The sequence below is a fragment of the Oncorhynchus gorbuscha genome, linkage group LG16, assembly GCF_021184085.1.
Source record: "Oncorhynchus gorbuscha isolate QuinsamMale2020 ecotype Even-year linkage group LG16, OgorEven_v1.0, whole genome shotgun sequence".
In the NCBI taxonomy this organism is placed as follows: Eukaryota; Metazoa; Chordata; class Actinopteri; order Salmoniformes; family Salmonidae; genus Oncorhynchus; species Oncorhynchus gorbuscha.
The window spans coordinates 12,691,839-12,714,787 of NC_060188.1; the positions used below are offsets into that span (position 1 = coordinate 12,691,839).

The 22,949-nt window shown below is 41.3% G+C and overlaps 2 protein-coding genes across 2 annotated transcripts; one reads left to right on the forward strand and one right to left on the reverse strand.

Moving 5' to 3' along the window:
• Window positions 1–460: 460 nt before the first annotated feature.
• LOC124000182 (perforin-1-like) lies at window positions 461–4,095 on the reverse strand. The gene is made up of 5 exons (XM_046306382.1): window positions 3,930–4,095; window positions 2,709–3,296; window positions 2,363–2,501; window positions 1,987–2,204; window positions 461–1,819 (listed from the first exon to the last, which is right to left on the reverse strand). Exons 2-5 carry the CDS (start codon window positions 3,239–3,241, stop codon window positions 940–942), a joined length of 1,770 nt encoding a protein of 589 aa, XP_046162338.1. The 5' UTR covers window positions 3,242–3,296; window positions 3,930–4,095; the 3' UTR covers window positions 461–939.
• A 4,508-nt stretch (window positions 4,096–8,603) lies between these two features.
• LOC124000905 (progestin and adipoQ receptor family member 4-like) lies at window positions 8,604–17,733 on the forward strand. Its single transcript, XM_046307589.1, has 3 exons — window positions 8,604–9,759; window positions 16,142–16,360; window positions 17,035–17,733. The coding sequence occupies exons 1-3, from the start codon at window positions 9,486–9,488 to the stop codon at window positions 17,466–17,468; spliced, it is 927 nt and encodes a 308-aa protein (XP_046163545.1). The 5' UTR covers window positions 8,604–9,485; the 3' UTR covers window positions 17,469–17,733.
• Window positions 17,734–22,949: the final 5,216 nt, after the last annotated feature.

Consider the following 22,949-nt stretch of genomic DNA (forward strand, 5'->3'; position numbering starts at 1 on the left):
GTACATACAGAAGATGTCATGTGTATGAAAAACTATTCCTTAATACCTCAGTATGCCAGTGGTGTTTGTTCATGACATAGTACTTCTTACTGTATTGATATTACTGACAATGTATCCCCAAAGACCTTTATCATGTTCCACAATGGAAATAGTTTTGTCGTTATCTCAACACGGCAGTTCGTTTCATTCGTCTTTCGCATGGCGTCCCCTAAACTTTATCCGTGCACAGGAAACCATAGCCCTTCCTCTCTCAAGTAATGCAACTGTGATAATGCAACAAACAACTGATATCTCACATACAGTAAACAAAACCAAATGCAGCATAACGTAACAATACGACACCTGACAGAAAAATAAATGACAGCTTTGCACGTGCTCATCTTGCATCAACATGTACATATTGCCTGATTGTTAACTTCAGAGAACTTTGCATTTGAGACATAAACGAGGTATCCCTGTGTGTGCTATAAGCATTTTATTATGCATAAAGTAACCCAATCATTCAACAATTTGAAACTGAATGCAAGCTACCTTGTAAATAAACACAAACAAGTACAAAACAAGCAACTAATACTCAAATAGTTTTATTTTGTTTAAATGTAACCTTTATTTAACTAGGCAAGTCAGTTAAGAACAAATTCTTATTTACAACGACAGCCTACCCCGGTCAAACCCAGACAATGCTGGGCCAATTGTGCACCGCCCTATGGGACTCCCAATAATGGCCAGATGTGATACAGCCTGGATTTGAACCAGGGACTGTAGTGATGCTTCTTGCACAGAGATGCAGTGCCTAAGACCGCTGTGCCATTCGGGAGTTCAAAGATACAGTATAGAAAACAAAACACATTTTGCCAAAACATTTATTTTATTATTTTAGGTTGGAGAAATCTACCTGGAAATTATCTGGGGTTTTGACATGGTTCACCATGCATACCTCTAAAATCGACCACACTCTCTGTTCCCTGGACTGAGGCTCTTGTTGCCATGGAGATTGGGTCCGTCCACCAACACTCCCATACTCACCAGCATGTCCTTTGGAATGAGACGGGAGTGGCGAGACACATAAACCTTCTCCAGGTGGGGATTCATAGGGGAGGGCACATAGTCCATACAGGCGGAGCCACCTAGACTGGGGGCACATACCGCCTCCCACTTGTAGAATATTTGGCCATGCTGGAGGTTGCAGAGATCCTCCTTCACCCCGGCTGTCAGCTCCTTCTCACATTCTCCTAACAGGTCGTCGTTCCACTTGTCGTCCTCGTCCCACACCTCAAATCTCAGCTTCTTACTGGTTGACAGATCCACGGTTCCCAGGTCATAGCTCATTGCCCAGCTGGGGTTGTTGTTGTTGTAGATAACTTTAGTGCGTCCGATTATCTGGCCTGCGAAAGCCACCTTCACGTAGCCGTCAGTGGCAGTGGTGTGGTCTCCCCACAGGTTGGCCCCTCTCTGAACAGTGATGACCACCCGCGCCAGGCCCTTGCGGGTGGGGCAGCAGTCGGCGCTCACCCCAGGGATATTGTGGCAGCTGCAGACGCAGGAGTCTCTGTGGTCACTTTTGATGCCAGTTTGACAGGGTTCAGAACAGTTCTTCCACAAGGCCTTCTCCAGGATGTAGTCGCTGATGGCCTTGCGCAGGTGCTTCCGAGCTGGGTTGGTGGTGGGCAGCAACTCATGGAGAGATTCCAGCGAATAGGAGACGATGTCCGGATAGTGTGGTAGGGAGTCCAGCCATGCCTTGTAGGAGGGGGGATCTTTTTCAGCAGAGAAGAGGAGCTCTGGTTCTGTGGTGTGGCCACCTTTCACCTCTGTGAACCTGTAGGTTGTCAGAGGGGGAAAAGGTTTTTGTGAGGGGCTGTACACATTTCAGCAAGGGAGAGTATGTATTGATTAGGGAAGTGTGAAGAGAGAGAGAGACAGAAATAAAGAAATTGTGTGAGGGAGAATCTATATGTGAAAGAGCAGCAGACTATAATTCCCCACCTATCATTGAAGACACTGGAGAAACTGGCCTTGCTCTCTGTCTTAGACTTATCCTCCTGACAGTGCTTGAACTCAGTCTTCAAGCTGTTGCTGTCACCCACACTGGCAGACGCCTCCACATCCAGACACATCTTCACCTCCTCCGCACTGAGACCCTGCAGGCTGGCCTGGCACTGCTTGATACTGGTCACAGACTGCACCGTTCCACCCAGGCTCACCTACACACAGGATGAGAGGTAGAAAGTAATGAATGTTCCCAGAGAGATGCCAGTAAACTGCACATCTAGGGGCAAACATCCCTAATTTTGCTATTTAGTTTGTGTGCCTATTGCCTTGATGATTTACCACATTGATGTTGACCATCTCTCTCCCTCACCTTGGTAATGTAATGCGTGCCAAAGTTATCAATAAGCTTGTAATAACGTTGTTTGTTTTCTTGTTGATATATTTTGGGGAGATTCTTCACTGCTGTCTTGAATTCTCGGTGTAACTTGGGCTGGCCAGATACTCGATAGCTATTTTTGGAGAGAAAAGAGAGAGGGGGGTTAATATTGTATGGATACAGACAAACACTCATAAAATGAAATGATCACAGAAATATACCAGACATAAACATGCAAAAACACACTTGTATTTACAATCCCCAGAGGAAACTGAGATGAGGTTTCACAGAGACACATGGGTAAAATGAGCTCATGCTGTGTAGGCCACCTGATGTTTACCTGTAATACCCGCAGGACACACTGTGGCTTGTGAAACTGAACTTGTCACTCTTGGTTTTCTCCATGGAGTACTCAGCCAATTTGGAGTTGGTACCAGCAAGCATTATCTTCCCACTTTTTGATCCCTTCTCTAACTCTAGATTGACCTGCCAGTTATTCTCCACAGAAGAGCCACTGGAGCTGACGAGAGACTCACTGGAGCGATGGAGTTTACTGGACACTTTCATACTACACTGGTGGTTTGGTCTCCAATCCACCACTGCCAAAGGAAGCCTCTGTTGTTTCCCTTCCAGATAGGGATTCTTACAGAGGGTGCAGGTCTTGTCTTTGCGTTTCCACACGTTCATGTCAATGACAAAGGCTCCTTTGCGTTTCATTTTGGTGATGTCAAAGCCTTCCCCTGCTAGGTTGGTTCCAGGAGCAAATTCTGCCTCTTTGCACTCATTGGCTGAGCCGATGGTGCATGATTGGCAACTGGGACGAGGAATGGACATCATAAGCCCTGCCCAGAGGCACACTATCAATAAGGACATCCTGGATGAGGTGAGAAGATGTTTGCGACGGACAGCTACAAGTCACTGTTTCATGCTGAAAAAAATAAACGTTATTTAGAGGGTAATTATTATAATGAAGTAAACAATTATTGACCAAGATATAACATACATAACTTACTGCAAGTCAGCATGCAAACGTAACCTATAGGCTAGATCATAAGCTAACAATGTTTACCATATTTTACACAAACATGAAAACTTGGTGCTGGTCTACATGGAACTTCTACAAAAATATTCCCAATTTACATAATGGTTATTGTTGAATTCTAGTTCCGTCATCATATTCATTCCCTGAATTGAATCCTCAATGGAAATTAATCTTGACCCTCAACTAGGAAATACATAATAGGGTATAAGCATAACACTTGCATAAATTCAATCTTGTTCTATTTCATCCCACGTGTTAGTTATTTATCCATTTCAAAGGCCACTCTCTTATTGACTGTACCATTTTTTTGGTTCATATTTTGTTCAATTTCTCTTACTTTTGTTATCTAATGTGGTAGTAAATGTGTTACCGCAGCCTACTATCAAAGTCAAATCCAATTATTAGAATATGTGTACTCAAAAATTATGTTTTTGTCCATATTCACATAACTACTTGTGTATGCTTCCTTTCTATAAAATTGGTGCAAAGCAAAACTAAATATACAGCATTAAAACTCACCTTTGACCAGTCTGTCCACTATGTGATGGATGTGAGAGTGAGAGGCTGGGGTAAGTCGCTCTGGATAAGAGCGTCTGCTAAATGACTTAAATGTAAATGTAAATGTAATAATGTACCGTAATTAAGTTCCTTTTTGATATAGGAAAAGGTGTGTTCGTACTCAAACAGGACGAGCAAATGGAAGGTTGAGGGGATGTTGGTCTTAGTATAGACGACACAAAAGAGTGTCTGCCACAGAATAGAACACTGTGGTTTCAGAGAGCGAGAATTGAGCGGAAGAGGGGTTGGCGTGGTGGTCTGGTGTGCTGCTCAGTGGAAAAATACGACAGTGGTCTTTCAGTTAAATGCCTTCATCTGACAGACCATTTACTTCGTCATTTCTCTAAAGTGGTGGTGTGGGTTAATGAAATGAAACTGTTGAGAAGATAATGATAGCCTACTAGGTCTAGGGTAATGTGATATAGGCAGGAATTTACCTTCTCATTCCATATAACAAGCTACATGTATGTTCTGAAATGACCAAATATAATCAGTTTGTTATGATTTGAGAGAGCAATATGAGTTGGCCATAGATAACTCAAGGAAGAATGGTTTTTATTTTGTCAATAAAGTTTTTTACATTTTCAATATGACATTACACCATTACACTAATAACAACAAACACATAAGACACAACAAGACAGAAAACAAGACAGCAATCAATCATTCAATCAATCAAATTGATTTATAAAGCCCTTCTTTCATCAGTCACAAAGTGCTGTACAGAAACCCAGCCTAAAACCCCAAACAGCAAGCAATGCAGGTGTAGAAGCACGGTGGCTAGGAAAAACTCCCAAGAAAGGCCGGAACCTAGGAAGAAACCTAGAGAGGAACCAGACTATGGGGGGATGGCCAGTCCCTTCTGGCTGTGCCGGGTGGAGATTATAACAGAACATGGCCAAGATGTTCAAATGTTCATAGATGACCAGCAGAGTCAAACAATAATAATCACAGTGGTTGTAGTGGGTGCAACAGGTCAGCACCACAGGGGTAAATGTCAGTTCGCTTTTCATAGCCGATCATTCAGAATATCTCTACCACTCCTGCTGTCTCTAGAGAGTTGAAAACAGCAAGTCTGTGACAAGGTAGCACTTCCAGTGAACAGGTCAGTGTTCCATAGCCGCAGGCAGAACAGTTGAAACTGGAGCAGCAGCACGACCAGGTTGACTGGAGACAGCAAGGAGTCATCAGGCCAGGTAGTCCAGAGGCATGGTCCTAGGGCTCAGGTCCGAAAAAGAAAGAAAGAAAGCACCCTTCAAGCATACAGTACCAGTCAAAAGTTTGGACACACCTACTCATTTAAGGGTTTTTCTTAATTTGTACTATTTTCTACATTGTAGAATAATAGTGAAGACATCAAAACTATGAAATAACATATATGGAATCATGTAGTAACCAAAAAAGTGTTAAACAAATCAAAATATATTTTATATTTAAGATTCTTCAAAGTAGCCAGCCACCCTTTGCCTTGATGACAGCTTTGCACACTCTTGGTATTCTCTCAACCAGCTTCATGAGGTAGTCACCTGGAATGCATTTCAATTAACAGGTGTGCCTTGTTAAAAGTTAATTTGTGGAATTTCTTTCCTTCTTAAGGCATTTGAGCCAATCAGTTGTGTTGTGACAAGGTAGGGGTGGTATACAGAAGATAGCCTTATTTGGTAAAAGACCAAATCCATAGTATGGCAAGAACAGCTCAAATAAACAAAGAGAAACAACAGTCCATCATTACTTTAAGACATGAAGGTCAGTCAACACGGAAAATATCAAGAATTTGAGCGTTTCTTCAAGTGCAGTCGCAAAACCATCAAGCGAATGATGAAACTGGCTCTCATGAGGACCAACACAGGAAAGGAAGACCCAGAGTTATCTCTGCTATAGAGGATAGGTTAATTAGAGTTACCAGCCTCAGAAATTGCAGCCTAAATAAATACTTCAAAGGAGACTGCTTAAATAAGGCCTTCATGGTTGAATTGCTGCAAAGAAATCACTGCTAAAGGACACCGATAATAAGAAGAGACTTGTTTGGACCAAGAAACACAGGTAATGGACATTAGACCAATGGAAATCTGTCCTTTAGTCTGGGTCCAGGTTTGAGAGTTGTGGTTCCAACTGCTGTGGTAGGTAGGTGAACGGATGGTCTCCACATTTTTTATTCCCACCGTGAGGCATGGAGGAGGAGGTGTAATGGTGTAGGGGTGCTTTGCTGGTGACACTGTCAGTGATTTATTTAGAATTGAAGGCACACTTAACCAGCATGGCTACCACAGCATTTTGCTGGCTGATCATTTCCAAATGTGCTCCAAGCTTAATTTTGATGTGTCAATCAGAACTATCAAAATAGATACAATGGCATCAAGTCTTGCATACAAAGAGACTGATATTTATGGCATGTACCACCCATAGGGTCACCTCGTAGGACAACTATTGAAATGTTGAGACTGGCCGACTGGGAGACTCATAATGTTATTCAAGTTTAGATATGAAATGACACTCATCTAGAGAGAGAGAGGGAGTGAAAGAGCGGGAGGGAGAAAAAGAAAGAGAGAGAGTGCAAAAATATCCTCTGTGTACAACGTAAAACACTAAATAATGCATGCAGAGTAGAATTAGGCCGATACCCAGTAATTACCAAAATCCAGAAAAGATACGTTAAATTCTACAACCACCTAAAAGGAAGTGATTCCCAAACCTTCCATAACAAAGCCATCACCTACAGAGAGATGAACCTGGAGAAGAGTCCCCTAAGCAAGCTGGTTGTGGGTCTCTGTTCACAAACACAAACAGACCCCACAGAGCCCCAGGACAGCAATACAATTAGACCCAACCAAATCATGAGAAAACAAAAAGATAATTACTTGACACATTGGAAAGAATTAACAAAAAAACAGAGCAAACAAGAACGCTATTTGGCCCTAAACAGAGAGTACACAGTGGCAGAATAATTCCCACCTTGACCTGAAAGAGCCTTTTTATGTTTCCATTTCGGTTTGGTTGGGGTGTAATTTGGGTGGGCATTTTATGTTTCTTTATTTCTATGTTTTGGCCGGGTAGGGTTCTCAATCAGGGACAGCTGTCTATTGTTGTCTCTGATTGGGAATCATACTTAGGTATCCCTTTCACCCTCCTTCAGTGTGGGTAGTTAACTTTGTTTGTGGCACTTAGCCCTGTAAGCTTCAAGGTTGTTTCTTTTGTTTGTTGTTTTGTTGGCAACATTTTAAAATAAAAGGAAAATGTACGCTCACCATGCTGCACTTTGGTCTACTTCCAACGACACCCGTGACAGAATAACTGACCACTGTGACTGACCCAAATTTAAGGAAAGCTTTGACTATGTACAGACTCAGTGAGCATAGCCTTCCTATTGAGAAAGGTTTCCGTAAGCAGACCTGGCTCTCAAGAAAAGGTGGAAACTAAGCTGCACTTCCTAACCTCCTGCCAAATGTATGACCATATTAGAGACACATATTTCCCTCAGATTACACAGACCCACAAAGAATTTGAAAACAAATCCAATTTGGATAAACTCTCATATCTATTGGATGAAATACCACAGTGTGTCACAGCAGCATGATTTGTGACCTGTTGCCACAAGAAAAGGGCAACCAGTGAAGAACACTATTGTAAATACAACCCATATGTATTTATTTCCCCTTTTGTACTTGAATTATTTCACATCGTTACAACACACATAATATCACATTTGAAATGTCTTTATTATTTTGGAACTTGTGAGTGTAATATTTACTGTTAACTTTATATTGCTTATTTCACTTTTGTTTTATCCATTTCACTTGTTTTGGCAATGTAAACATATGTTTCCCATGCCAATAAATACCCTTGAATTGAATTGAGAGAGAGAGAGAAAGAGAGAGAGAGTGTGGAAACAACATTTTAGATTCATATTTAGAGAAACATTCATATGCTCCTAATAACTAAGTTATTACTTTTTGGTAAACAATTGTTTTTGTTATTGAATCACAATCTATACAGTCAATTAGAATTATTAAGCATACCTCCAACAATATAGGGACAATATATTTTCTCTATGCTTTGCGCTCTCACAACTACAGAGTCATATCAGATAGAAACGCACCCATATAATAATATGTTACATGAACACACTCATGAATACAATTCTGCCCTCCAATTGGTTTAGTAATGGCGTGTTCATGTTATAGGCTTTCCTATTGGCTAATGAAGAGTGAACATAGAGCGCAAGCTGCAAGGGCTGGTTGATTGACATGGCTTCCGCCACCCTGGCTGGCACTACAGTCAACCTTTCACCTTCTTATCCAATGTGCATTTTTGTGTATTTTAAAGTAAACTTTGCTGTTGTAGGTCTATATTTGTTAACTACGTGAAAGTAATTAGAAAAATACATAGAAGAAGATGTAAGATTAAAGTACAAATAACGGTTTCTTCTTCATGTTTCCTAAATTCTAGAGAGGATAGCCTAATTATTGGTGCAGCCATTATTAAACATTATTCCAAAATAATACCAGACAGTGACTGGTGAGGTATGTATCCCTGTCTCCCTTGTGCTGTTTTCTCATAAAACCCCAGTGTCAGTCCCCCGCAATAATTCTCTTCAGTACCGCTCTATACCAACATTGGATTAGAGCGTCACCGGTACAGGGCATCAATCATCCGATGCGAGGGACTCGACGCCGGTGAATAAACGAGTCACATTTAACAAGAGTTTGGACGGAATCTTTATGGGAAATGGGGGTACCAATACGAGAGAAGATTTGGACACGAAAATCTATATTTTCTGGTGTCGGGTTAACATCTTCCTTATCCATATTTGTTTGAAATCTCCCGGTGCAAATCACAGCAGTAGCACGCTAACGCGTTCCATCGCACTACATCTGCAGTTGTTGGTCGGTGACAAACTAGCTACGGTTAGTTAGCTGTAACCAGAATATGGATATTTTTGTAAAGACAATAGAGGTGGTTGTGCTCGAGCGTTTAGCTGATTTTACGTTATGACCTGCTAACGTTAGTACTGTATTGGAAATCTGACCGCTAAACCCATTCCTCTGTAGTCAGTGGTATCAAGGTGACGGATGGAAGTAGCTAAGCTAAAGCCACTGGACTTGTGAACCGGTGAACCGGTGTAGATAAACTAACTATGGCTAATGTGTGCCGTGGAATGTTGTACGCTAGCTAGCGACACATTGAGTAACTAGCTAGCAGCTACCATGAATTATATTGTGTTAGCTAACCTCCGACAGATGTTGGGTGTTATGTCGGCAATCAAATGTAATATGTAATGTATACCACGGGCTTACACCATGTATGTGGTTGGCCTCGTCCTTGTCAACCCCTGTGGTTGACACATGTATCGGTTTTTAAAAGCAAACAGCGGGATAAAAACGCTGTCACCGGGTAGTGGTGCTGAAAAGAAAGAACATATTTTCTGTCGCTAGCTCGCTACAGTACTGTAGCAATGGGAGCTAGCTAGCAATGTAGCTAGCGGCACATTATAGCTAGCGAACCCCCCAGATTTTATCAATGGTGTCTAATAAATTTTTATTCGCAATAATTCTATTATATGTGTATATAGGTGTACAGTCATTATTTTACTTTTTTGGCGGCGTCGTTTTAACTATTTTGGTTGCTATGGCATTTTTAAATGGACCCAGACTATTAGACTGGGCGAATTCACCTCCTCATCTTCAATTCAACAAATACGTCCTGACTGGATACCGACCAATATCCTCTGTCCAAGACTGTATAAGAAGCCTTTTTTACATGCACAACGAACTGGGAAACATATACACACATGGTGAGTTTAAATATTTTGAGATGAAGATAACTTGCTGGCTGGCTAGCTAAATGTCTCTAGAAGTAAATTAGTGGGTTTGCTAGCTAGTAACAGAGCAGTGCAGGCTTTGCTATGGAGCGATTTCAGTGTAAACAGGAACGATTTGAATTCAATATTTTTGTATTAAGATATTGAATTTGAATTCTATATTTTTCGATTTGTAATGCACAAATTGAGTTACTGAATTCATGAATTGCACTTGTATTTCCTGATTTGAAACTGAATTGAATGAATATTTCATTCCGTTTTAAAATTACATTTCAATTGCATTAAATATTCAAATACAATATTTATATATTCAGTTTAAATATGCTATATATTGCTTTCATTGTCTGTGAATTAAGTTTACAAAATATAATTTCAAGTTTAGCAAAGTTTCATATATTCAACTTCTCAGATGCATTCAGATTCACTTTTCAAATTCAGTTCTTTAAATTCAGATTCAAAACTAGAGACATCATCCTGATACTTTGCTAGCAAGGAATGGTAAAAACAAAATAACAGATAGAATCACACACTCCAGGGTTCACTCCAGGATATTTTAACAAGGTGGTGCAGCAGAGTACGGCTGCGGGTTCACTGCCTGGAGCAGGGCAGTGACCCCCTTTGTACTCAGAGATTTTTTAATTTTTAAGACGTGTAAGTGCCATTTCCTCCAATCTAGAGTAAAAAATACTCTATTAAATGCGAACAAAAAAATATGTTTTTTACATAGTGGTGCAGCCAGTCTACAAGGTGGCGCAGCATCACACTTACATTGGGGAGAACCATGCGCTCTGTGTTAAACAGGTTTCAGGAATTTTCTAAAGCCAATGTGTCATGTTGAATTTATCTTCTTCCAATGAATTTGGCTCTAGCGATTGAACTCTTTGGGCTACAAGCTATTATGACCCCTTTGCTGAAAGCTAAAACTTGGAACATGGATGTGGTTTCTGTGACCATGTTTATGTGATGAGAACCTTGCCTGAGATTTGAAGACGTGTTAGACATATTCGACTTATGCGATTTAGCTAAGTGGGCTAACACAGTCTATGACATGCTGGAGACCCAGTTTGAACCCAGTAGGTCACAAGAACAAGATTAAATAGGGAGTGGAAAAGCTATCCTCAGAAGGGCTATGACAGGGCAATTCAACTATATTCTTATGGGGGCCAAATTGCATTTATTTTTGTCACACTCTATTGTGTGTCCTGTATGCATCAGAGAGGGGAACAGAAGAAACAGAAGGAACGACAATATTCAAGAGAGTCTTAGAGAGTCCCATTTAGGAATGGGGACATAATAGCTTATAGCCAAAATGGTACACATATTAGAGCCAAATTAATTGGGGGAAAAAATAATAATTAAACATGCCACATTGGCTTCAGAAACCGCCGGAACCCTGTTCAACCTGTAGAACGTTTGATTCAATCTGTTAACTTCTACCATTCCTTGCTGACAAAGTACCAGGATGTTGCCTCTGGTTTTGAATCTGAATTTAGAGAACTGAATTTGAAAATATATTTAATTCAATTTAAATTAAAACTATTAATTCAATCCCGTTTTCAATCATGAAATACAAATGTTGAATTCAAATACAGTTTCTGTTGGCACGGAAGTCGCTCCGTACTATGACCAGTGACAGCAGCCATGGGAAGTGTTAGCTGGCTAGCTAACTAGCAAGCAGCTGGCTATTGTAGTTAGTTGAATCACAGTAAGTTGCCAAAGACAAATCTCAACACCAGCTGATGACTAATATAATAAGCTTTATGTAAAGTTTTGGTTGCACTTGGTAGTACATTACAGCACAGAATAAACTGGTAATAATGTGGTAATTATGTCAGAAAGTATGGTAACAAGTTTGAGATCTTCACAATGAATTTGCCCACATACTCTTATAATTTCAGTATATGTGTTGGGTAGAGAAGGAGAAGGCTCTGTGTCTCTAAAAATCCTCTTAATTTTCAGATTGAAGTGACCAAGATTGCATATGAAACCATGGTTTCTAGCATAGGATTCTTGATGACCTCAAGTGAAGTCAACTTGCTATGGTATAAAGGATGCTTGTGTACCAATGCAGTGTTGAGTTTTAGTGTCAGCCAACTCCTTCCATTTTACTTACAGCACACCTGCCAACAGTCATTGAACCAGACAGGATTAGTGATCACCAGGGCAGGGGGGAATTTATTCCTGAAAGGAAGAGGAATCCTTTATTAAGACCAGGAATGATTGATTGATTGGCAGGCAGCTTAGCCTCTCCCTTACTATGCAATTTGTCATTCAGAGAAAGTAATTAAAAGAAAAAGGATGTTCAGAGAAAAAGGTTTGTCATTCAGAGGAGAAAAATGTTTGTCATTCAGAGAAAAAGGTTATTGCAATATTCTTGCAGCATAATAGCATTCAGAAAATAGGCTACATAAATACGGATGTATGACTCATTGGGTCTCATTGGGTAAAAGTGTCTGCTAAATGGTATATATTTATATATTTCAAGTTGGTGAAGTCACACAGGTCCCATTTTTGGTAATATATGGCACCTGAAAACCAAATAAGATTGTCCACATGCTACATTTGCACAATAGGTTCAACAGCTGGAATACTTTTGGATAGAAACATGCAACTCCTGTCTAAAGAGTAGCAATCATACTTTGGACCGCTTAGGCTGTGTTTACACAGGCAATCCAATTATATTTTTTACACTAATTGTTTTTTTGGCCAATCAGATCAGCTCTGAAAAATATCTGATGTGATTGGTCAAAAGACCAATTAATGGAAAACCCCCAGAATTGGGTTGCCTGTGTAAATGCAGCCTTAGAGAGCCTGTCCATTTGTACTGTTCAGTCGTGCTGAGGGAGGGTATGGAGGGAGGGGTGCAGAAGAGATCAAACTCAAAATAGATGTTAGACAGGAGGCTGGTGTGAGAAACTATAGGAGGATGGGCTTATTGTAATGGCTGGAATGGAATAAATGGAACATTATCAAACATGGAAATCACATGTTTGACTCCATTCCATTTATACCATTCCAGCCAATACAATGAGCCTGTCCTCCTATAGCTACTCCCACCAGCCTCCTCTGGTGTTGGATTGCATTGGCTGTATCACCTGGCCAGGACAAATGATTTTACATTCGGAAAAGCAGAGTGAGCGAAAGACGGGAAGAAGGCAGGATGTGGAGGAGAGTGATATGTGTGTATCAAATTTCAAGGACCTGATTTTGCCCTCCAAGCACATCCCAATAGCCTAAGTGAAGCAACCTACTACACATCTCTGTAGTTTAAGGGTAATTCCATGGTAACGGAATTACGCTGTGATTTTTCACAGGAAAGAACTGTGATCTTTGCATCTGCACTGTTTTCCAGTAAATGTTTTAATTGTATTTACTGTGCAGGGATCTCCCAAAGAACGTAAGAGAAAAGAAACCCAGTGCCTTCAGAAAGTATTCACACCCCCGGACATACCTCTTTTTTGTTGTTACACACTGAGTTCAAAATTGATTTAAAAAAAATAATCTCTCATCCATCTACACACAATACCCCATAATGACTAAGTGAAAACACGTTTTAATGTTTTTTGCAAATGTATTGAAAATTAAATGCAGAAATATCTTGTTTAAATAAGTGTTCACACCCATGAGTCAGTACTTTGCAGAAGCACCTTTGGTGGTGATTACAGTTTTGAGTCGTCTGGGGTATGTCTGTATCAGCTCTGCACATCTGAATTTGGGTTTTTTCTCAAGTTCTGTGAAGTTAGATGGGCAGTGGTGGTGAACAGCATTCCAACGCTGGAAAGGATTCCAGCGTTGCTTTGGCTGTATGTTTGAGGTCATTGTCCTGTTGGAATGTAAATCTTCTCCCCAGTCTAAGGTCATTTGCACTCTGATTTGCCTGTATTTGACTCCATTCATTGTTCCCTCTATCAGTCTCCCAATCCCTGCAATTGAAAAGCATGTCCTTAGTATCATGCTGCCAGCACCATGCTGCACAGTAGGGATGGTGTTAGACGGTTGATGTTCTGTGCCTGGTTTTCTGCAGACATAGCGCTTTGCATTCAGGCCAAATAGTACAATTTGTCTCATCAGACGACAGAATATTTCGCCTGATGCTATCAGTCTTTCACCTGCATTTTTGCTAACTCCAGGCATGCTGTCGTGGCTTTTTCTCAGAAGTGGCATCTGTCTGAACACTTTCCCTTAAAAGGCTGTAGAGACTGTTGTCCTTCTGGCAGGTTTTCCCATCTCAGCCAAGGAACTCTGTAGTTCTGTCAGTGTTCAGTGGGTTCTTGGTCACCTCCCTGACCAAGGTCCTTCTTGCCCGGTTGCTCCATTTGGTCAGAAGGCCAACTCTATGCAGAGTCTTGTTTAGTTCCACCTTTTTTACATTTCCCAATGATGGAGACCACTGTGCTCTTGGAAACTTTGAACACTCTACAAGTTGTTTTATACCCTCCCCAGATATATGCCTCATCACAATCTTGGAGATGTACTAGTTTCTTGGACTTCATGGGATAGTTGCAGCTCTGACATATATAGACAGGTGTGTTCCTTTCAAAATGCCCCAAAAATGTAATTGGCAACAGGTGAACTTCAAGGAGGTTATAGTGACATCTGAAGGATGATCCAAGGAAATTGGATGAACCTGAACTCAATTTGGAGTGTCAAAGCAAAAGAGTGTGAATACTTATGTAAATGAGATATTTCTGTATTTCATTTTAAATACATTTGCAAAAATCTTGAAAAAATATGTTTTTGCTTTGTCGTTATAGGGTATTGTGTGCAGATGGGTGAGAAAATACATCTATTTAATCCATTTATAATTCCCTCTGTAACAACAAAATGTGGAATAAGTGAAGGGGTATGGATACTTTCTAAAGGCACTTACACTCAGTGGCCAGTTTATTAGGTACACCCATCTAGTACCGGGTCAGACCCCCCTCTTGCTTCCAGAACAGCCTGAATTCTTCAGGGCATGGATTCTACAAGGTGTGGTTGGTGTTCAAACATGGCTCAATTGGTAGCAAGGGACTTAACATGTGCCAGGAAAACATTCCCCATACCATTACACCACCGCCACCAGCCTGTACCGTTGACAGCTGGAAGGATGGATCCATGGACTCATGCAGCTTAGGCCAAGTCCTGACTCTGCCATCAGCATGACATAACAGCAACCGTGATTAGACGGACCAGGAAAATAATATATAATAATAATAACATAATAATATAATATAATAATATATATAATAATAATATATGCCATTTAGCAGACGCTTTTATCCAAAGCGACTTACAGTCATGTGTGCATACATTCTACGTATGGGTGGTCCCGGGAATCGAACCCACTACCCTGGCGTTACAAGCGCCATGCTCTACCAACTGAGCTACAGAAGGACCAGTTGTCCAGTGTTGGTGATCACATTCCCATTCCCATTGTTTTTAGCTGATAGGAGTGGAACCCGGTGTGGTCGTCTGCTGCAATAGCCCATCCGTGACAAGGACCGACGAGTTGTGCGTTCCGAGATGCCGTTGTACTGCTCCGTTATTTGCCTGTTTGTGGCCTGCCTGTTAGCTTGCATGATTCTTGCCATTCTCCTTTTGACCTCTCTCATCAACAGGCTGTTTTCGCCCACAGGGCTACGCTGGCTGAATGCTTTTTGTTGGTCGCACCGTTCTCAGTAAACCCTAGACACTGTCATGCGCAAAAATCCCAGGAGGCCGGCCATTTCTGAGATACTGGACAATCGTACCACGTTCAACGTCACTTATGTCATCCTAGCGTTCAATCTAACAGTAACTGGATGCCTGTTTGCCTGCCATATGACTCACTGTCTGTAGGACCAAACCATTTAAACAAACATGTTTTATTACTTCATTTGTTATCATATAAGGCCATTGTTTGCTCTAGATTGCAGGAAATTGCAGTTACAGGTGTTCATAAATCTTGGCTGTACTCTGCAGCACCTCCTTGTTAAAATATCCTGGGGAGAACCCTGGTGTGTAAGTTGGTCAAAGTAGTCATTGTACATAGTTGTTTTTTGCTTGCCATACAGTCTCTGTGTAATTCTGTTACCGTGGGATTGCCCTGTAGTGCAGCAGTAATTGTTGCTGAAGCTAAACAAGAGCTTGTGGAAGGTGAAAAAAGGTGTCTATGCAGTAGCGCTATGCCGTATTGCTAATGTGATTGGAAATTCATAACACATTTGACATTTTCTGTCATTTCAGTGGAATAGATTAACAGGTGAAAATAAACTATCCAGTACAGTAGTGCAAACTGCAAGCGTTTTGTATTGGTAAACCTGGTGCTAGTTGTCAGCAAGATTTAGGCCTATTTGACCGAACCCTGTTTATCCCCTTCACCCCTTCCTGACAGGTATCCCTCTGCTCTGCTTCCTGTTCCTCATCCCGCTCAACTTCCCCTGGTCCCAGATCAGTGTGACATGGCTGGGTGTGGTCCACTTCCTGGCCTGCCTGTCCCCCCAGCTGGGCTCTGTGCTCTACCACCTCTTCATGAACCACGAGGGAGGAGAGCCTGTCTACCACACTCTTCTCACCCTCGACATGTGTGGCATCTGTATGATCAACACGCTGGGTAAGCAGAGGGGCTTCTGGGTAGCAACTAAAAGCTCTCTCTCATTCTTTCTTTCATTCTCTCTACCTTTTTATCTCCTTCTCTCCTTCTATCCATTTTTAATTTACATATATGCAAATCATCTTGAGTATCCAATAACCAGTGGGTCGTTCCAGCAATTTGGTGCCTTTCAAGATGTGTAACTTGGTAGGGGGGAAAAAGTTTGATTTCACACTTTGTCATAAAGAGCACATGCATAACCTAACAAAAATAAAATAAAAATCCCATCTCATAAATAATGACTATAGTAAGTACCTATTCAGTGCCAAATAAAGTATTATTATTATTATTATTAAACCTTTATTTTGACAGGAAAGACATCTATATAATACAGTACCAGTCAAAAGTTAGGACACACCTACTCATTCCAGGGCTTTTCATTTCTTTTTACTATTTTCTACATTGTAGAATAATAGAGAAGACATCAAAACTATGAAATAACACATATGGAATCATGTAGTAACCAAAAAAGTGTTAAACTAATCTAAATATATTTTCTATTTGAGATCCTTCAAAGTAGCCACCCTTTGCCTTGATGGCAGCTTTGTGTGCATGATTCTCTGGGATGGGAATATTTCTTGTGGTGTAGTTCAATGACTAACTGCCTCTGACTTTGTGTGTTGTGTTTGCCTCAGGAGCGCTGCCCATCGTCTACAGCACCCTGCTGTGCTACCCATTCACCCGCACAGTGGCTCTGCTCGTCTACATCCTGCTGTCCAGCTACGCTATCTACTCGGCCATCACGGCGCGGAGTAGCGTGCGGCGCCTGCGCTCCTTTGCCTGGCAGGCCCTGTTCCGCTTCTCCTTCTTCCTGCTGCGCTGGGTGGGTGTGGGCGGCGGCAGCCCCACCTCGCTGCAACACTTCCTCACCATGGACGCGCTGGCTGTACTGGGCGGGATCATCAACATCTCGCGCATCCCAGAGCGCTTCCGCCCGGGCCTCTTTGACTACTGGTGCAACAGCCACCAGATCATGCATGTGCTGGTGGTGGGCTCCATCCTCTACCTGCACTGGGGTGTGCTGGACGACCTGCTCTGGATCAACAGCCACCACTGTCCCTCAGACTGAGCCCCACCCTGCCTGGAGGGGGACCAGTGGGGAACAGGGTTTAGGACCTCTGGGGGGGGGACTGTTTCAAAAGGTAATACTTGGGAAGAGAAGATGGGAGGTGTTCATGAAAGGCCAGATAAAGTGCATGGAAGGCCAGATAAAGTGATTTACATAATAGGGATTGACACATGTGCAAGAATGTTCATACTGTATCTGTGTCCACCTTGCCATTATACATGCGTTGCTATTTATATTAGGGAATATTGGCTCACTGGTCAACACACACACAGCAGAGGATCTGTGAAGATTACACACAAAGGAGATTAAGGATTTTATGTCAGAAATACACATAGAAATGTCTACCAAAAAAATCATGATATGCAAGTGAAGTTACACTTGAGCAATAGTTGATTTGCTGTTGACTTATCCTTATGTGTTAATTACCATTTCAACCTATGTCTTTTGTCAAAGTGGACCTTCAATGATGCATTCATTCTTTCTGAAGTATTTTTCAGATGTCATTCTATTGCAACCTATGCAGCACATAGCATATAAACATTAGAACAAACACACACACCACACACACTCACAGCGTAGCATACATACATACATGCTAGTAATGCACAAAGCACTCCCAGACCCGTCACAGAGTCCTATGGAACTACTTGAGTTACTGTGTATTAGAGAGGATATTCTCCCTCTCATGATTTCTTCCATGTTTGTTTGTCTTTCTCCCTTCTCTCTGGCTTTGTCTGTCTCTCTGTGGTCAGGTATGGGTGAAGGGTATGGGTAACTGGGTGAAGGGTATGGGTAACTGGGTGAAGTGTCTGGGTAACTGGGTGAAGGGTAACTGGGTATGGGTGAAAGGGTTCATTCCTTGGCTTGTGAGTGCTCATTTTGTTTGAAGTTTACCTCCCTTTTAGTGCAGTCCACATAGCCTAAATGCTAGACTGAACTTGGATGCTTTGTGCCATTGAAAATACAACCATTTTGAATAGGGAATCATGACAGATTATTTACATTTACAATTGCTATTGTTGAGTTACACTCTTTATTATTGGTTAACCAATTAATCTTGTGAGACAGTGCTTTTTATTTATTCATCAATATCTATATTTAAAGTGACAATTCCTCACATTTAACTGAGGAATTTGAATTGGTTTTGAATCCGGATTATTATAATTAGTTCATGACTATAAAGTTTTAAAAATATATTTTGTTGTTGCTTATTGTAATCATGTTTGGCACATACTGTAGTCAATGAAAAGGGCACATAACGTCTTAAATGAAGATGCCTAAAACAGACTGGATGTCTCTCTTTATAATACCTGAACAATAGTTACATGACTGCAAGATGGATCTTGTTGACTGAAAAGGGAAGTTCTGCCACCAAACGGATACCAAATGTTTATTACGCTACGGTATTAGAGAGACAGTTTGTGGTGAGGTTTTTTTTAAATTAGAATGCACTATTATTATTTGACTACTAGAAACCAGTAGGTTCCCCTGGGAGGGTAGAAATGGCTGACAGCTAGGCTACTTTCTAGGCTTTTAACTGTCTGAGGCCAGATAATGATTTGGTATGAGGCACTGCATTCTATGCCAAAGCTGGACATTATTACTACATAACATAGCCCAGTTTGACTCTTTGCACTTTGTTACCCTTAGAGAGGTACTATACTGTAGTACCAAGCTGACCTGTGCCGTATAGTATTTCATTAGACAACTGCAACCAAGCATGAATGAACCCCTAACCCTCTCACCATTTTCACAACCAGTAACCCTGAGCAAACTATTTCTGGTTACTCAGTTTTAAAGTCAAAATTGTTGCTACTAGTTTCTGCACTGGCATTTGAGTTTATGCTCTGAGGAACAGTACAATGTTTACTTTTTGGATTACTTTTATGTTTTATAGATTTTGTTCAACGATTGACTGTATGTGGAAGGTTGAGACCAAGCGGTTTGTTTTATTAATCTGCTTTGTTCTGAGGGACCTATAACCTAGTCGTCCCATCGACTAGTTAAGTTTGCATGTTTCTATGTAACATTGCACTTTTGTAACCTAGTGCACACACTCACACATACCCACACTAATAACCACTTCACTCACAAGTTGCCAAATGATGTGTCGAGGGCCTCCGTTGTAGCACATACTTTGCTCACATTGAGTCAAGGGTGAGGGAGAATGTCCCAGCCTCTCCCACACAGGCCTCAGACTGCAACCTGACCCTGACTAGTGTTAAACCGTTTCTCAGCCCCCTTATGAAACCACCCCTGTCATGGTGAGTACATTACAGCCATGGCCCCTTGTATCGTCATAAGCTGAAATTGTATTACAGTGCACTGAATGAAACTGATTATTAATGCATGTTAGTAGCTCTCAAACGGAAAGTCATTGTCTCATACGAGGACTTTAACTTAGTATTAGCCAAATGCTTGTGCATTGTAACATATGACACGTCATGTGTCAGTCACTCCAGCTGAGAGCTTTACATGCTGTCAGGGCAGTGGAACAGGAGTGTTAAGAGAGGAACATACTACATACAGTATATACTAATACAGGAATATGAGGGACTACAACAGAGGCAATACAACTATATCAAATAAACTGCACTGTTTATTTATTTTCAAAAGGGCTTTGGATCAAAGTGAATACCAGTAATGAAACTTATTTAAAGTCCATGTAAATACATGTATGTATGTAGATTATATATACATACAGTGCAAACAGTATATAACGCTGATACTTTTTTTATACATGTAATTAAAGGAAAGAAAGCAGAAGTAGGAACCTGGAATTCAATCTGTATGTCACCTCAGACAATGCTCTGTGTCTGAGGGAAAAGGGACCTGAGGGGTGGTACTACTGTGTATTTAATATCAACCACATCCAACCTATTTACTCAAATATGTGAACCCAGATAAAACGGATTATTTTCAGTTCTGTTGTAGAGATGGGTAACCGTGTGGGTTTTTGAGAGACCCAGGGTTTAAGAATGCTTTTGCTCGATTAAATATAACCTCATAAAGATAAAAGATGGGGAAGATACAGGAGGGGGGGGGGCATGTATGAATACCTCTGATTACAACTGGATATCTATGCATTATCAGATACAAATACATTTACACTGTCTGAAGTGGATGTGTGTTCAAGTGGTGTTTCTCAACTGTCAGAAAAACAAAAAGGGTCAGTTCTCTACTCAAAGGGACTCCACCACCCTGGGTTTTCCACTTCTCAGGGTCCTATAGCTGTTACGTTGAGGCCAGGGGGTTCCTCTCTGAAACATGGCTTTTAGAGCCACACACCACAGAGGCCACCGTGAGGGACTCCGGAACTGGGTAAGGGTCCGAGGGAAGGCAAGAGTCAGCAGTAGTAGTAGAAGTAGGGATTATTTAGGAATTCTTGGGGTGGGATCTGATAAAACAAGGTGAAATGTATTTAAAGAGCGGTTGAGAAAAGAGTAAGACTGTGGAAACGGGAAGATGGGAAGAGTGGTGGGAGATAGAACTGAAAACCATTTTTCAGAGATGGAACCAGGCCCACCAACAGTACCATTTTTCAGAGATGGAACCAGGCCCACCAACAGTACCATTTTTCAGAGATGGAACCAGGCCAGCCAATGGTCATTGTTTTAGTCTGTATATTCTGCTATTCTATGATGATAATGATGACATGATATATGAAACACTAACAAAATGTAATGTTTTTTTTTGTACACAGGTACCAGCTAGCCTGTTTCTGACTATTTATAAAGGATTAACTGTCCACTATTGTTATACGATGATGATGATGATACTTATTATTATTGTTACTCTGTGGAGGGTTGGTACTAATTATGATACTGTCTGTACTGATAATGAAATGTCCTTTTCCTCTTGATGAAGGGAGCTTTCTTGAGGGTCTGTCTGTTTCTCTGTTTGTCCTTGTCTTCGGTCTCTCTTGGTTTTTGTAAATGAATTGACTGGCTGTTTATTTGGCCCCATCTGGTGGACATAACTCTGTAACGTTGCAGTCTATTGCAGGCATCATATTGTATCGTATAAAGGCTCACCGCCAACCGTTCTGTGTCTGGCAGAGGAAGTCCAGTTGTGATATTTTCACTAATTGATCTTTTGACCAATCAACTCTGAAAAAGATCTGATGTGAAAAGACCTGATGTGATTAGTCAAAAGACCATTGGTGGAAAACAAATACCAGAGTTAGACAGGATGCTTTTACACAGGCAATGTGACTGACTGAGATACTTACTCCTCAAAAGTGTTAACATGCTAGGAGTGACCAAACCCTGCATGTTCAGGGTTGCACAAACAAGTTATGAATGTATATTATGAATCCTGTATGTTTGAATATATGAGCTGTTTTAAGATCTCATACTTCATGTGTGAAATCTGTGTTTTAATGTGTTTTGTCTGTCCTGCTCCATGTCTGGGTGCCAGTTGCATCCTACTGTGCCTCATCGACCCACCTGTGTTCTTCTCACCAACGCTTCTGTTAATTTATGGCCATCTTGTATCTCCCTGTGTCTAGTTTCTCTACGTGTCCATCTGTAGTGTCTTGCATTATACAGACAGGCCCTCCCACTCCTCAGTCTCCAGCAACGATTGTGCAATAAACTGAAGTCTATATTTTTAAACCTGTCTCTGGCCTTCCATTCTGTCTTTTTGGTCTCTCCTGTTCTGTTCTCTTGCTTGTTTTAATGGAGATGTTTTCAGGGGGGTTGAGGGAGCAGGGTCTGGTTAAAGGATGCATACATGTGTGTTTAAACAGAGTCTAGCTGTGCCATGGCATTCTCTGTTTGACTCCATCCTGTTATCCATACATGTGTGTTTAAACAGAGTCTAGCTGTGCCATGGTATTCTCTGTTTGACTCCATCCTGTTATCCATACATGTGTGTTTAAACAGAGCCTAGCTGTGCCATGGCATTCTCTGTTTGACTCCATCCTGTTATCCATACATGTGTCTTTAAACAGAGCCTAGCTGTGCCATGGCATTCTCTGTTTGACTCCATCCTGTTATCCATACATGTGTGTTTAAACAGAGCCTAGCTGTGCCATGGCATTCTCTGTTTGACTCCATCCTGTTATCCATACATGTGTGTTTAAACAGAGCCTAGCTGTGCCATGGCATTCTCTGTTTGACTCCATCCTGTTATCCATACATGTGTGTTTAAACAGAGCCTAGCTGTGCCATGGTATTCTCTGTTTGACTCCATCCTGTTATCCATATATTGTGCACAGAGGTTAAATTGCGATTTTTGTGGGCGGTTGTCCTGTACACAGCAGCACCCTCTTTGCGCATATTTATATCCCACAGTCAACAGTCCCCACTGCAAGTAGGCAACTACAGTATGGTAGATGCTAAGTGGGATCCTTGGGATGACCTAACCCTATAATTCATTGTTCTTTATTTATTTAACTAGGCAAGTCAGTTCGGAACAAAATCTTATTTACAATGACAGCCTACTTGTGAAGCCCCCTCGGCCAAACCTTCCCCTAAC

What these genes read in the sequence shown, in the direction of transcription:
- LOC124000905 (XM_046307589.1), top strand. Translation starts at nt 9,486, where the DNA reads ATGGTGTCTAATAAATTTTTATTCGCAATAATTCTATTATATGTGTAT. An exon ending in GGGAAACATATACACACATG is followed by an intron (nt 9,760 to 16,141) that starts GTGAGTTTAAAT and finishes CCTTCCTGACAG; the next exon opens with GTATCCCTCTGCTCTGCTTC. An exon ending in CTGTATGATCAACACGCTGG is followed by an intron (nt 16,361 to 17,034) that starts GTAAGCAGAGGG and finishes TGTTTGCCTCAG; the next exon opens with GAGCGCTGCCCATCGTCTAC.
- LOC124000182 (XM_046306382.1), bottom strand. Translation starts at nt 3,241, where the DNA reads ATGTCCTTATTGATAGTGTGCCTCTGGGCAGGGCTTATGATGTCCATT. An exon ending in GTGTCCTGCGGGTATTACAG is followed by an intron (nt 2,502 to 2,708) that starts GTAAACATCAGG and finishes CTCCAAAAATAG; the next exon opens with CTATCGAGTATCTGGCCAGC. An exon ending in GCACGCATTACATTACCAAG is followed by an intron (nt 2,205 to 2,362) that starts GTGAGGGAGAGA and finishes TCCTGTGTGTAG; the next exon opens with GTGAGCCTGGGTGGAACGGT.